This window comes from Narcine bancroftii, chromosome 4, assembly GCF_036971445.1.
Source record: "Narcine bancroftii isolate sNarBan1 chromosome 4, sNarBan1.hap1, whole genome shotgun sequence".
Classification (NCBI taxonomy): domain Eukaryota; kingdom Metazoa; phylum Chordata; class Chondrichthyes; order Torpediniformes; family Narcinidae; genus Narcine; species Narcine bancroftii.
The window spans coordinates 120,730,704-120,742,717 of record NC_091472.1 but is presented as its reverse complement, the minus strand read 5'-3'; the positions used below and the strand labels follow the sequence as shown (position 1 = coordinate 120,742,717).

Below are 12,014 nucleotides of genomic sequence, written 5' to 3'. Positions count from 1 at the left end.
AAGGTCCAAGAAGGATATGGACCAAATGCAGGTCAATAGGACTAGATCAGAATGCCACCTTGGTTGGTAAGAATGAGTTGTGCTGAAGGGTCTGTTCCATGCTGCATTGTTTAATTTGTAATATAGGTACTCCCCGACTTGTGACCATAATTGGGACCAAAGGATCGGTCATATCTCAAAATGGAGGAAAGTCAAAAGAATTTCCTGCGGGCATGGAGTACCGAAGTCTCAAAGCAAACTTTTTAATCATAACTTTTTTTCATCGTAGATTTGATGATAACAACTTAAAGTTTCCTGAATTTGTCGATCAACCTTGGCAAATCTTTCCACATTCTGGTCCATGCTTACTGTGTTAGTCAGCGTTCCGGGGTCCATAGGCTGGGTGTGGCCATCTTGATTCCTATTTGCATGTGTGAGTCTTCATTTGGCGTATGCGTGAGAGTCTAGCCTGTGAATTCAATATTGTTAGGGTGCTTAACTCTCGCGCATGTGCCAACTGAACTCCAATATGCGAACCCACCACGCATCTGCCAACCGACTCGTGCACGCAAACAGGAATCAAGATAGATGCGCCCAGCCTACTGGCCCAGGGGCACGGACTAACAAGGTAAGTACGCACATATTGGCTCTTATGTGCCCAGTATCCCTGTTATAGTTTGTCAAATGCAACATAAACCGCATAAATTTTATATTTTTTCTTCATTATTTTTTAATTTTCGGGCGTATGTGCAGAAGGATGTAGGTCACAACTCGAGGAGTGCCTGTGTGTGAACATGAGCAAAGAAATTGGGGGAAATATATCTTCAACATTTGATCAGCAGATGAACCTGTCAAATCCTGCTTCCCTTATTGTTTTTACATCTTACTATACAAACCACCATTGAATTTTATCTAAACAGTGAGATGCTGGAAGAACTCAGCAGGTCAGGCAGCATCCATGGATAGAAATAGTCAGTCAATGTTTCTGCTTGGGTCTCTCAATTGCAGACCTCAGGACTGAGTTGTGCTTGGTAGCAGAGATATTCTGGTTGCAGTCAATCAATTTTTCTGGCAACCTGACAAAGTCTAGATCTAGAAAAACAAATAGCATCTTGGAGGACGGTGGGGGGAAAAAAGTCAATGTTTATAATTCTTTAAATATATCTGACTTTTTCTCCTGCCTCTCTTTTATTCCAGGTAGTTCCAGTTTGAGGAATCAGAGGTGAAAATGGAACTCCCAAATCACGCCAAACAATTGCTGCTCCAGCTAAACCAACAGAGAAGCAAAGGGTTCTTCTGTGATGTCATCATCGTGGTGGAAAATGCCCTGTTCCGTGCGCACAAGAATATCCTGGCAGCAAGTAGCATGTACTTCAAATCCCTTGTGCTGCACGACAACTTAATCAACCTGGACACCGATATGGTCAATGCCAGCATCTTCCGGCAGATACTTGACTTCATCTACACCGGCAAGCTCCTGCTCACGGACCAGGCGAGTGAGCAGAATTTTAATGCCCTTCTTACAGCAGCCAGCTACCTCCAGCTTCACGACTTAGCCGCTCTCTGCAGGAAGAAGATTAAACGCAATGGTAAGACGTTACATGGGAAACTGGTGGGTCCCACCCCCGGCAAGCTAGGGAGAGGGCACAGACTTTCTTCCACACCGGTTATCCAGACCCGTTACCCTGGGTCACCTGAAGGCCTCAAGCGGCAGCGGGGTGTGGAACTGCACCGGGTGGAGATGACAGGTGAAGAACTATACATTGCTAGCTCAAACAAAGGAAGTGCTCATGCCCATGGCCAAAACAGTGGTAAAAGCAGCAATACCAATGGCACCAACAACGGTGGGGAACCGGAGCAAGTGCTGGGCCTTGACTTGTCCAAGAAGAGCCCCTCTGTCCCTGCACATATGTCTCAGGAAGACATGCAGCTTGGGGAGTGCAATCAAGGCTCTCCAAACACTGCCCCTCTACCTGCAACCAATAGTGCCTCCTTCGAAGACAGCGCCGCCAACCTACACAAGACTGAGAACAGCGAGTCAACTGACAGGAGCGAATTGTCTGGCAGCCCCAACCTCTCTGACACTGGCCAGACCAAGGGCTTCCGTCTCTCTGGTCACAATGCAGGCTGGATCAAGCAGGAGAAGGTGTACAACAGGCAAGAGAGCATCAACTGCAGGGAGGAGGGTTCGGCGGTGGTGAACGGGGTCATCATGGGCCCGCTGGTCAAATCACTGGACCCCGAGCCCGGTCACCATTTTGATCACGCGATGCACTGCAGGGAGGAGGAGGAGGAGGAGAACGGGAAGGAGTGCAGCGAGGAGAGTGGCCAAAGCGAGGACGAAGGCAGGCAGCCCAGCGCCCACGCCTACAGGCAGGGGCAAGATGGGTTCGAGCCAGTGGTCTACGGCGACAACCTCTATGTCTGCATCCCCTGCGGCAAAGGTTTCCCCAGCTCGGAGCAGCTGAACGCCCACGTGGAGAGTCACACGGAGGAGGACCTGTACATCAAGGATGAGGCGGACAGCCTGGCTGCCCAAAACCTGCCATACGCCAATGATTCCAGACCGTACAAGTGCTCAGTCTGCGAGAAGAGCTACAGGGACCCATCAACCTTGCGGCAGCATGAGAAGACTCACTGGCTGTCCCGGCCTTTCCCTTGCAACATCTGTGGTAAAATGTTCACCCAGCGTGGCACTATGACCCGACACATGCGTAGCCACCTTGGTTTGAAGCCTTTTGCCTGCGAGGAGTGTGGCATGCGCTTTACCAGGCAGTACCGACTGACAGAGCACATGCGGGTTCACTCCGGTGAAAAGCCCTATGAATGTCAAGTCTGCGGTGGCAAATTCACTCAGCAGCGCAACCTGATCAGCCACATGCGAATGCATACCTCACCGACATAAAGCCAAAGACTCGGACCTCATCTTCTCTACGTGTGCGTGTGTGTGCGCGTGCGTGCGTGTGTTTTATTTTGCATTCGGGGAGTCTCACTTTCTCTGACTGAGGGTGAGCAGTCTCTTGGATTTTCAGCAAAGGGTTGGGAGGAGAATGGGGGGATCTTTAGTTTCCAATAGTTTAGAGACTGAGAGAGAGTAAACCTTGAGAGCTTGGAGGTACTTGTTTTATTAAAAAAACGTAAGGACCTTGACCTCTATGTGAATGTTTAAGCTGGAAGGTTAAAGGGGATAATTGGGGTAGTTGGTGTAAGCTGAATTTGCTGCAATTTCTTATGTATATTTCCTTTATATTATTTCCTGTATTCAGCTCCTTTTCCCTTGCGAAACAAGTCTGGGTGAAGTGACTTATCAGCTTGCTACCTCTTCACAACAACCTACAAGAGAAAAAAAAATCAATAAAAGGGTTGGTCAAAGAGTACTGGGTGGCAGGGAGGGATATTGGCAATTTTTAAAGCAAGTATAATATAAGTTTAAGATTCAACATTTTCCATCCCAGCCTTTTGGTTCTCTCCATATGTTGGCTGACCCTTTTCTGTCCAAACTGGACCAGATTAGTCTTTGTTTTGTCAGTTTTTGACCAAATTATTCACAAGAGTGTAGTGCGCTGAATTTTGAGCCATATCCCATAAAGAGTAACGGCCACACCTGAATTGCAGTGGTCATTTTCATGGTTGGTTCCATGGGTGGTGGGTGGGGATGGTGAAGGGGGAGGGTTGGGGGGGGGTGGGGAGGGGAGGGATGGGAGCTTGTATTTTCAATAGCTTTTTACTGGTGAGCTGCTCAACCCAAGAGATAATGATAAAATAGCATGATGTTGAAAGGGTTAAAGTGGTGTTTACATGGGTCTGCCAGTCAGTGAAGGCCTGCAGTTGTTATTAGTATGGTACAGAAGTTATAGTGAGAACAGAAAAGTTGAGGATAATGAGCTTTTATCTATTAGCTGTACATTCCTGATGAAACCAAATTCTCAATCACTGCATAGAAGCAAAGACTGTAATAAATCAGGGGCATGAAATGGTGGATTGTGATGGCTTTGATCGGAACAGATTTCCAAAGTAACTTGATGGAAAAAAGTTTACAAATTATCTGTCAGAACATACCTAAAATGCCCTAACAAAGATACAAATGGCTTTTTTAAAAAAAAAAGAAAATCAAATAAATATATATATAGGGCTGGCTTAGGGTTTATGAGTTATTTTTGTGTTTTATTTTTAATGATCTCTCACTTCTGACAATTCAATGAGTCAAATATTGTACGAGTCCCGATTTTTTTTTGATTTTTTTTGGGGGGGTGGGAATAACTTCTAGAACCTGCAAAAATGGAGTATAGGTACTGGGAAGGAGGAGATTCACTAGGTGAGGACAGCTTAAGTAAGGTAATTTTCAGGAGGTGGTCGTATTCTGCTTTATTTTTCTGAAGGGGCACTAGGGCAGGTTTAGAGACAGCCATTCCTTTTGTTTCCCAAAGTACTTTTATTTGCTTTTGTTTTAAATATATATATTTAATATATATATTATATATATATGTTGGGATGGAACGAAGATCTAAACTAGTGATTACAGCTTAAACAAATGAGAAGAGTGCAGCATTGATTTTAGCACTTAAAACGAGTACGACATTGTGTACAGCAAAGGTATTGTACAGGAGCTTTCCTGTCAAGTAGTTGTGTAGGATTGCAGTCGATAGATTTTTATTCAAAGGAACGTCTAAAAAAAATACAAGTGAAAAAAATACTTTCCAAACTGTGACAATAAGGATACATAATTCAGGGATGGTCCAGCACCGGTGCAGTGCAGTAATCTCAACTACATTTATATGATGTCGTAATGTATCAGGACATTTTCTGTATTTTAATGAGAAGCAGAACACTAGTTTCATATTTAAGATTTTGATGGGGCGGGAAAGGGTGGGAGGGATACTTTTTTCAGATACACACAAAGAGCCTCAAAAGAGGTTAGGCAGCTCATGCAAAAAAAAAAATAGAAGATAGGCTGTAGTCATTTGTCCTGTTTTAGTGTTTATTTTGTTCTGTTCCATCTTAGTTTGGAGAATTATCAGAGTTGTATAAAAGAAAAAAGCTCATACCCAAATTCACAAAAGAAGATACTATTTTTAAACCAAAGCACATTTTAATGAGTATAAGGAAAAGAACCTCATGTGACTCAAATTATGTATTTATCTCATTGTTTACATGTAAACTTTTCAACAGCTTCAGACCTCAGCAGGATGCTACTTTCTGACAAAAAATGGTGCAAACTTAACACTTTTTTGATAGTGTTCTTTTTATCAATATATATGTATTTGCAGTAATGAATGTATTTATTTCTTTTTTGAATTCTATACACACTGTTCACATTTATTTTTTGGGGTCCATTTGCAAAATGCTGTATGTTGGACCTTTTCCAGAAAAAAAAATCTCAGAGACTTACCACATAGCCATAAACCGCATAACCTGTGAAGACATTATTTGCAAAAGACTGGACAATGTTTTTTTTTCCCTTTGGCTTTGCATTGAAGATGTAATATGTTTATTGTGTTTTATACAATGTGTTTCTTTCTCATGTCACAATGCACATCCTAAGTTACTGCAGGGCAAGCATTCCATATCCTGCCTCATGCGGCTTCAGGTAGCAGTATTTACCATTTTATTTGTGTTCTGGAATCGTTACTTTTTCGCACAAAAAAAAGCTTGAATTCAGGTCGAGCTGCATTGTTTGCAGCTTTAAAAATGTCATGTATCATATAATAAACAAGTGTATGCTGGATTCAGCATTCAGATAAAGTTACAGTCTTAATGTACAGCAATCAGAAACTGTTATTTTACAATCTTTTCATTAAAAGCTTGACTAAAAACCACACCTGTTCTTGTTCTCTTAATAGTTTTGTTTTAGATCACGATGCAGTTGGGGGAGAAGAAAGGACAATTAACACCTACGATCTTCATGCTGGGGTTGCTTGGCCTGTCTTGTTCTCTATTCTGGGACCTTTGAAGATTCAAGCTTTGAACCGTGTCTCAATCCTCAACACCCATGGGCCAATAGTGGAACAAGGTGCCCCTCCCCACAAGTTCCATCAAAGTTGCTGCCTGCAGGAAACCAATCCACTCAAGCCAGGGAATAAGATTCCCACTGCCCACCTCTCAACATTGGAACATTGCAATTTCCTCTTCATTCAAGGAATGAACTCTGCTGTATTTGCCCCTTTCCTCTGAATTCCATCATCCAGTAACTTTCCCTTTTCTCCCCTCCCATCACTAAATACTGTGGCTGATGCGCTGCTGAGCATTTACACCCAATGAGCATTACAAAAGCATTTATCTTGTTATCCTCCCATTGTTATTCTGGAAGCAGTCCTGTTCGAATTGAGTTAGAATTCAGTAAAAGAGGTGGTTTGGGGAGCTGACCAGTTAGACATCTCATGGTACAACTAGTAAATAAAAAGTGCAGATCTGCAGAGAGAGGTAATGCTGATAATTCTATTATTGTGAGGTTCATTCAAGAGTCTGATAATGGCAGGAAAGAAACTGCTCTTGAATCTGGTGAATTGGTATTGGTGAATCTTCTTGACAGGTTGGGGGTGAAGAGTGTGTGGCTGGGGTGGGATGAGTCTTTTCCAAGGCAGATGGAGTTATAGATGGGGGAGCGGTGTTTGTGTAATTGCGGGCATGTGCAGTTTTGTGTGTATGATAGGCTGAGCCACTCCCCAAACCCTCCAATTGCTTGCGGTCTCAAGTGAAGCAGTTCGACTTCCATACAATATCGCATCCTGACAGATGCTTTCATTGAACTGCCCACTTGCCTATTTTATCAGAATGACTGCACTTTAAAAGCAATTCATTGACTTTGGAATTTCCCGAGGGTGTGAAAGAGGTTTTTAACCTTTCAATGATGCATAATGTTCTGTTGCCTTTCACTGCACTTGTGTGATTGTCCAAGGTGCCATGATTGGTGAAGCAATCACACGCAGCCCTTTTGACCTTGTACACATCAGCCCAAAACCACTTTCGGCAATTTCCATGCTTTTGTTGTGCCATAAGGGAATTTGAATTGGTTATTGTATAAATGCAATGAAAAACTTAAGTTCTACATACCATACAGGCAGATTTCAAAATTTGGCATTCTCCTGTGCCATTTTGGATTTACCAAAAAAAAGTTCACAGAAAACCATACCAGGTAGCAAGGTTAATCTTGACAATAGTGGGACTTAACATTAACATAGAAGGCAAATCAAATTTAAATCAAAAGTAACTCAAAACTAACCAACTTCCTGATGGGAAACCAACATGCAGGTCCAATACTGTCCTGGCTTTGGTGCTGAGAAGCTGTACTTATTCTGGTGAGCTGATCTTCCAAAAGAAGGCAAAGATTAGAGTCTTCAGTCATTAAGCGCACAGTCTGCATCTCGTACGCTGCTGTCTATCCTGTTTTTGGTCCATTTTTAGAAAATGAAAGGGAAGGAGGTACATTCATTCTGATATTGTTGCATGTAATTTACCCTTGTTTAAGTTGGATTGATCCAATTAGCTAGGTGCTTCATGTAACTCTGGCCTGATCCAGTCACTGAATGGTATTGAATTACTGACCAAGTTTGTGGAGAGTGTGGAGTTCTGAAATCTGCATGTATGAAGCAGTCCAATTTGATTCCCATTGTCTGACAGTCTTCACAGGTTTTGGAACTCAAAACAATAACTGAAGTCAAGGACTGCAAGTGTCTTGCATTCTCAGATCACCTGTAACATCGTACTGTAAGTCTTATTATGCAAATATGTTATTTTGTCATTTATCTTAAACCTATGGCCTGATTAATGTCTGCTACTCCTACCCCCAGAAAATTTTACAATTGGCCAGCTGAAGTGAATGTGGGCTCAAGTTTAACATTTAAGAATTTGAACTGGTACATGGATGGGAGAGGACTTGGTATATTATGGGACTAGGCAGAAAAATAGTTTGGTACAGACTAGAAGGGCCAAAGAGCCTGTTTTTGTGCTGTAATGTTCTATGGCCACATTGGGGAATAACCTTTAGTGTGCAGTCACTTAGGATTTTTAGGCAGCTGTTGCGTTTTTGAAAGCAGCCACTGAGTGGATGAAAACTGATTAGACATTTGCTGCCAACTTTTGTGCTTGCACGTTAGTCAAGACATCAGGGACAACTCCAATGTCCTTGGAATGAAGCTATGAGGTTCTTCACACCCACTTGAATGTGCGGACAGAGCTTGCTGTTTAACATGTCGTCCAAAAGGCAATGAGTTGAAGTGTTAACCTACTTTAAATCTTTCAGAAGGACTTTGAACTTCCAAGGTGCCATGATTGGTGAAGCAATCACACGCAGCCCTTTTGACCTTGTACACATCAGCCCAGAACAACTTTTGGCAATTTCCATGCTTTTGTTGTGCCATAAGGGAATTTGAATTGGTTATTATATAAATGCAATGAAAAACTTAAGTTCTACATACCACATAGACAGATTTCAAAATTTGGCATTCTCCTGTGCCATTTTGGATTTACAAAAAAAAAGTTCACAGAAAACCATACCAGATAGCAAGGTTAATCTTGACAATAGTGGGACTTAACATTAACATAAAAGGCAAATCAAATTTAAATCAAAAATAACTCAAAACTAACCAACTTCCTGATGGGAATCTAACACGCAGGTCCAATACTGTCCTGGCTTTGGTCCCCTATCTGCCTGTGAACATGCTCTCCCTGTTCACATGTGCCTATTGACCCATTGGCTCTATGAGTACTCAGATAGGTTGATTTCATTGGCCAGTTCTCAAACTCCTCAGCCAATTCAGGTTGCTGTAGCAGTGAATAGATTATTTAGCCATTATGCCATCATCTGCCCTGAAAGGATAGGTGGGCCATTATTAAATAGTAAAGAGAAAATGTTGGATAAATATGATATACAAGAGTTTGTCATATATGCAAGTACAATATACAAATACACCGAAATTCTTGCCACTGCCACACAGGTGCATAAGGTACATTAACTACAATAAATTACCTCAACATAGCAAGAGACAGAAAAAGAGATGATAAGTATAAAAGGTTTGTGCAAAAAGTCAAATTTCAATAATGTAGACATGTCTTTTGGTCGTTCTGGAAGAGTTTATGATTTGGGTGGTTCTGGGAGGTTCAAGAGCATATACAGAAAATCTGCAGATTCTCGGGGTTGTAGAAGTTTTGATGTGACAAAGTGCAATTGAGGGACAAGATGGATTTTGATGCTGACCAAGTTCAGGAGTCTGATCCAGTTGGGAGTGACACTGGTTCCTTCCACCCTCGTCCATCACATGCAGCAAAAGTGGAGATGAACATTGGGTAGTCCAAGCAGTGATGATCACCGTCACACACACCAACTGTCATAGGGTTTTACAGCATGTAAACAGGCCCTTCAGCTCAAAGCCCTTGCTGTCAAGTTGTCTGCCTAAACTAGTCGAATTTGCCTGCATTTGAGCTATATCTCACTTGACTTTTCCTATCCCTGCCTTAAGTATCTTTTAAATGTTGTAATTGTACTCTCGCCTCTACAGCTTCTTTTGGCAACTCGTTCCAGATACCTGCCACCTTCTATGTGGGAAAATTTCCCCTCAGGTTCCTGAAGAGTAAGTGACCATCAATGCACTTCTCCGCTACGAGCTGTAAGAATCCTACGTGAAAATGGTTTGAACCGTCTACACACTGGTTCCTAGTCAGATATGAAACTTCCACAGGTGTAATGTGGAAAGTATACTGGCTGGTTGCATCACAGTTTGGTGTCCAGGAAAGTAGGAAACATAGTCAGGTCCATCATAGGCTTTGACATCCTGTCCATTGCAGACACCAATGTAAGGTGCTGCATCAAGAAGGCAGCCAACATCATAAAGGTCCTGCATCTCCTTGGCCACAACCTCTTCTCATGCTCCCTTTGCGCTGATGGTATAGAAGTCTGAAATCCAGTACCTCTAGCTTCAAGAACAGTTGCTTTCCAATAGCTATCAGGCCTTGTTACAATAATCACAGACTGCACTACTGCAAATCAATTTTTTGCATTAGGATTATTGTGGATATTTATGATCTATCTTTTGTATATTATCTCTTAATTTAGTTCAACTAGTTTACTATTTTTTTCTTTCCTGGGTCCTGTTCAGCTGCAGCAAATAAGAATGTGTATTGCAATACACATTGTGCAATAAACTATCATTATTCTCACTATCAATGAAATGGCAGAAACTGTTTGACGTGTTTGGAATGTTTGGGATTAAGGCAAGGTTGTCTCTCTCGCCTCATTTGAGAAAACCTTGTGGATAACTAGCGATCTATCCAGATTTGGTTGTAAGGGGTGCTGCACTGTCTGAGAGGCCAGACCTGAGCTGAAACATTAATCCAATGTATGTTCTCCCCCTCTGCAAATGAATGAAAAGATCTCGTGGTACACTGGTTTGGAGTGATCTTCCTCCAATCCAACCTGTTACCTCCAATCCATGCTTAAAACAATTGCAGTGATCAGTGAGTTTAACACCATTGGAACTGTATGCAAAATCATGGTTGCGATTTCTACGTTGCAAAAAAATGACAGCATTTATTCGGTTTCCTGGTATTGTAGGAACCACGTTGGGAAAGAGTTTTTGGCTTGGCTTCGCGGACGAAGATTTATGGAGGGGTAATGTCCACGTCAGCTGCAGGCTCGTTTGTGGCTGACAAGTCTGATGCGGGACAGGCAGACACGGTTGCAGCGGTTGCAAGGGAAAATTGGTTGATTGGGGTTGGGTGTTGGGTTTTTCCTCCTTTGTCATTTGACAGTGAGGTGGGCTCTGCGGTCTTCTTCAAAGGAGGTTGCTGCCCGCCGAACTGTGAGGCGCCAAGATGCATGGTTTGAGGCGATATCAGCCCACTGGCGGTGGTCAATGTGGCAGGCACCAAGAGATTTCTTTAGGCAGTCCTTGTACCTCTTCTTTGGTGCACCTCTGTCTCGGTGGCCAGTGGAGAGCTCGCCATATAACACGATCTTGGGAAGGCAATGGTCCTCCATTCTGGAGACATGACCTACCCAGCACAGTTTGATCTTCAGCAGCGTGGATTCGATGCTGTCGGCCTCTGCCATCTCGAGTACTTCGATGTTGGAGATGAAGTCGCTCTAATGAATGTTGAGGATGGAGCGGAGACAACGCTGGTGGAAGCGTTCTAGGAGCCGTAGGTGATGCCAGTAAAGGACCCATGATTCGGAGCTGAACAGGAGTGTGGGTATGACAACGGCTCTGTATACGCTTATCTTTGTGAGGTTTTTCAGTTGGTTGTTTTTCCAGACTCTTTTGTGTAGTCTTCCAAAGGCGCTATTTGCCTTGGCGAGTCTGTTGTCTATCTCGTTGTCGATCCTTGCATCCGATGAAATGGTGCAGCCGAGATAGGTAAACTGGTTGACCGTTTTGAGTTTTGTGTGCCCAATGGAGTAGGGAAGAAATAAGTCTCCTGAAAATGTTCTTTCATTTATTTAAGTGGATCTGTTCACATATTTAAATGGTAGAATAGTGAGTGGCTTTTCTTTCTGTCCTCTGACAGCTTCTCTATTCCCGAATGATTAGGTAGTGAGGTCTCATTGAAATGTGTGAAATCCTAAAAGACCCTTAATCAGGAAAATGTTGATCAGCTATTATTAGAGTTCAGAATGCAGCATCAGTGTTCCTGGATTAAGGGTTGCCTATTTGGAACTTTTCAGTCGGAGGGTTGTGAACCTTTCGAATTCTCTCTCAGTGCACATCCAACCCATGAGTATATTAGTGGTGAAATTCATTGGTTTTCCAGATGCAAAGGGATATTGTAATAGAGTGGTGTTGATGTAGAATATCATCCAAATCAGGCTTGTGGAGTCAATAGGCCTACTTCTGTTCTTAAATTTTTTTTTTTGTATCAACAGAGCAGTTTTTTGGACAGCACTTTCCACAACTGTTAGACCAGAATGGAGACTAAATCCTGCAGCTCCTTTTCCAATAGCACCAGGGGAGAACCCTTGTGTTAAAAAGACCTAGGAGCAGAATTATGGCTGATATTTTTTCCTTTCAACCCCATTCTCCTGCCTTCTCCCCCATAACCTATTG

The 12,014-nt window shown here is 42.7% G+C and overlaps 1 protein-coding gene and 2 long non-coding RNA genes across 23 annotated transcripts in view; all 3 read left to right on the top strand.

The window, feature by feature from the left end:
• LOC138761066 (hypermethylated in cancer 2 protein-like) overlaps positions 1-5,795 on the top strand; it is a 101,810-nt gene extending 96,015 nt beyond the window's left edge. For all 19 annotated transcript variants that reach the window (XM_069932632.1, XM_069932633.1, XM_069932636.1 and 16 more), the window contains one exon: positions 1,177-5,795. In XM_069932632.1, coding sequence (XP_069788733.1) covers positions 1,208-2,884 — 1,677 coding nt within the window. In that variant the 5' untranslated portion in view covers positions 1,177-1,207 and the 3' untranslated portion in view covers positions 2,885-5,795. The remainder of the gene's footprint in view (positions 1-1,176) is intronic.
• Positions 1-5,795, top strand: part of LOC138761069 (uncharacterized) — a 74,073-nt gene extending 68,278 nt beyond the window's left edge. Inside the window, exon 2 of the long non-coding RNA XR_011356097.1 lies at positions 3,246-5,795. This is a non-coding gene — a long non-coding RNA (uncharacterized lncRNA). The remainder of the gene's footprint in view (positions 1-3,245) is intronic.
• A 1,630-nt stretch (positions 5,796-7,425) lies between these two features.
• The window catches only part of LOC138759941 (uncharacterized), a 44,990-nt gene continuing 40,401 nt past the window's right edge, over positions 7,426-12,014 (top strand). For all 3 annotated transcript variants that reach the window (XR_011355259.1, XR_011355257.1, XR_011355258.1), the window contains exons 1-2: positions 7,426-7,683; positions 9,474-9,545. This is a non-coding gene — a long non-coding RNA (uncharacterized lncRNA). The remainder of the gene's footprint in view (positions 7,684-9,473; positions 9,546-12,014) is intronic.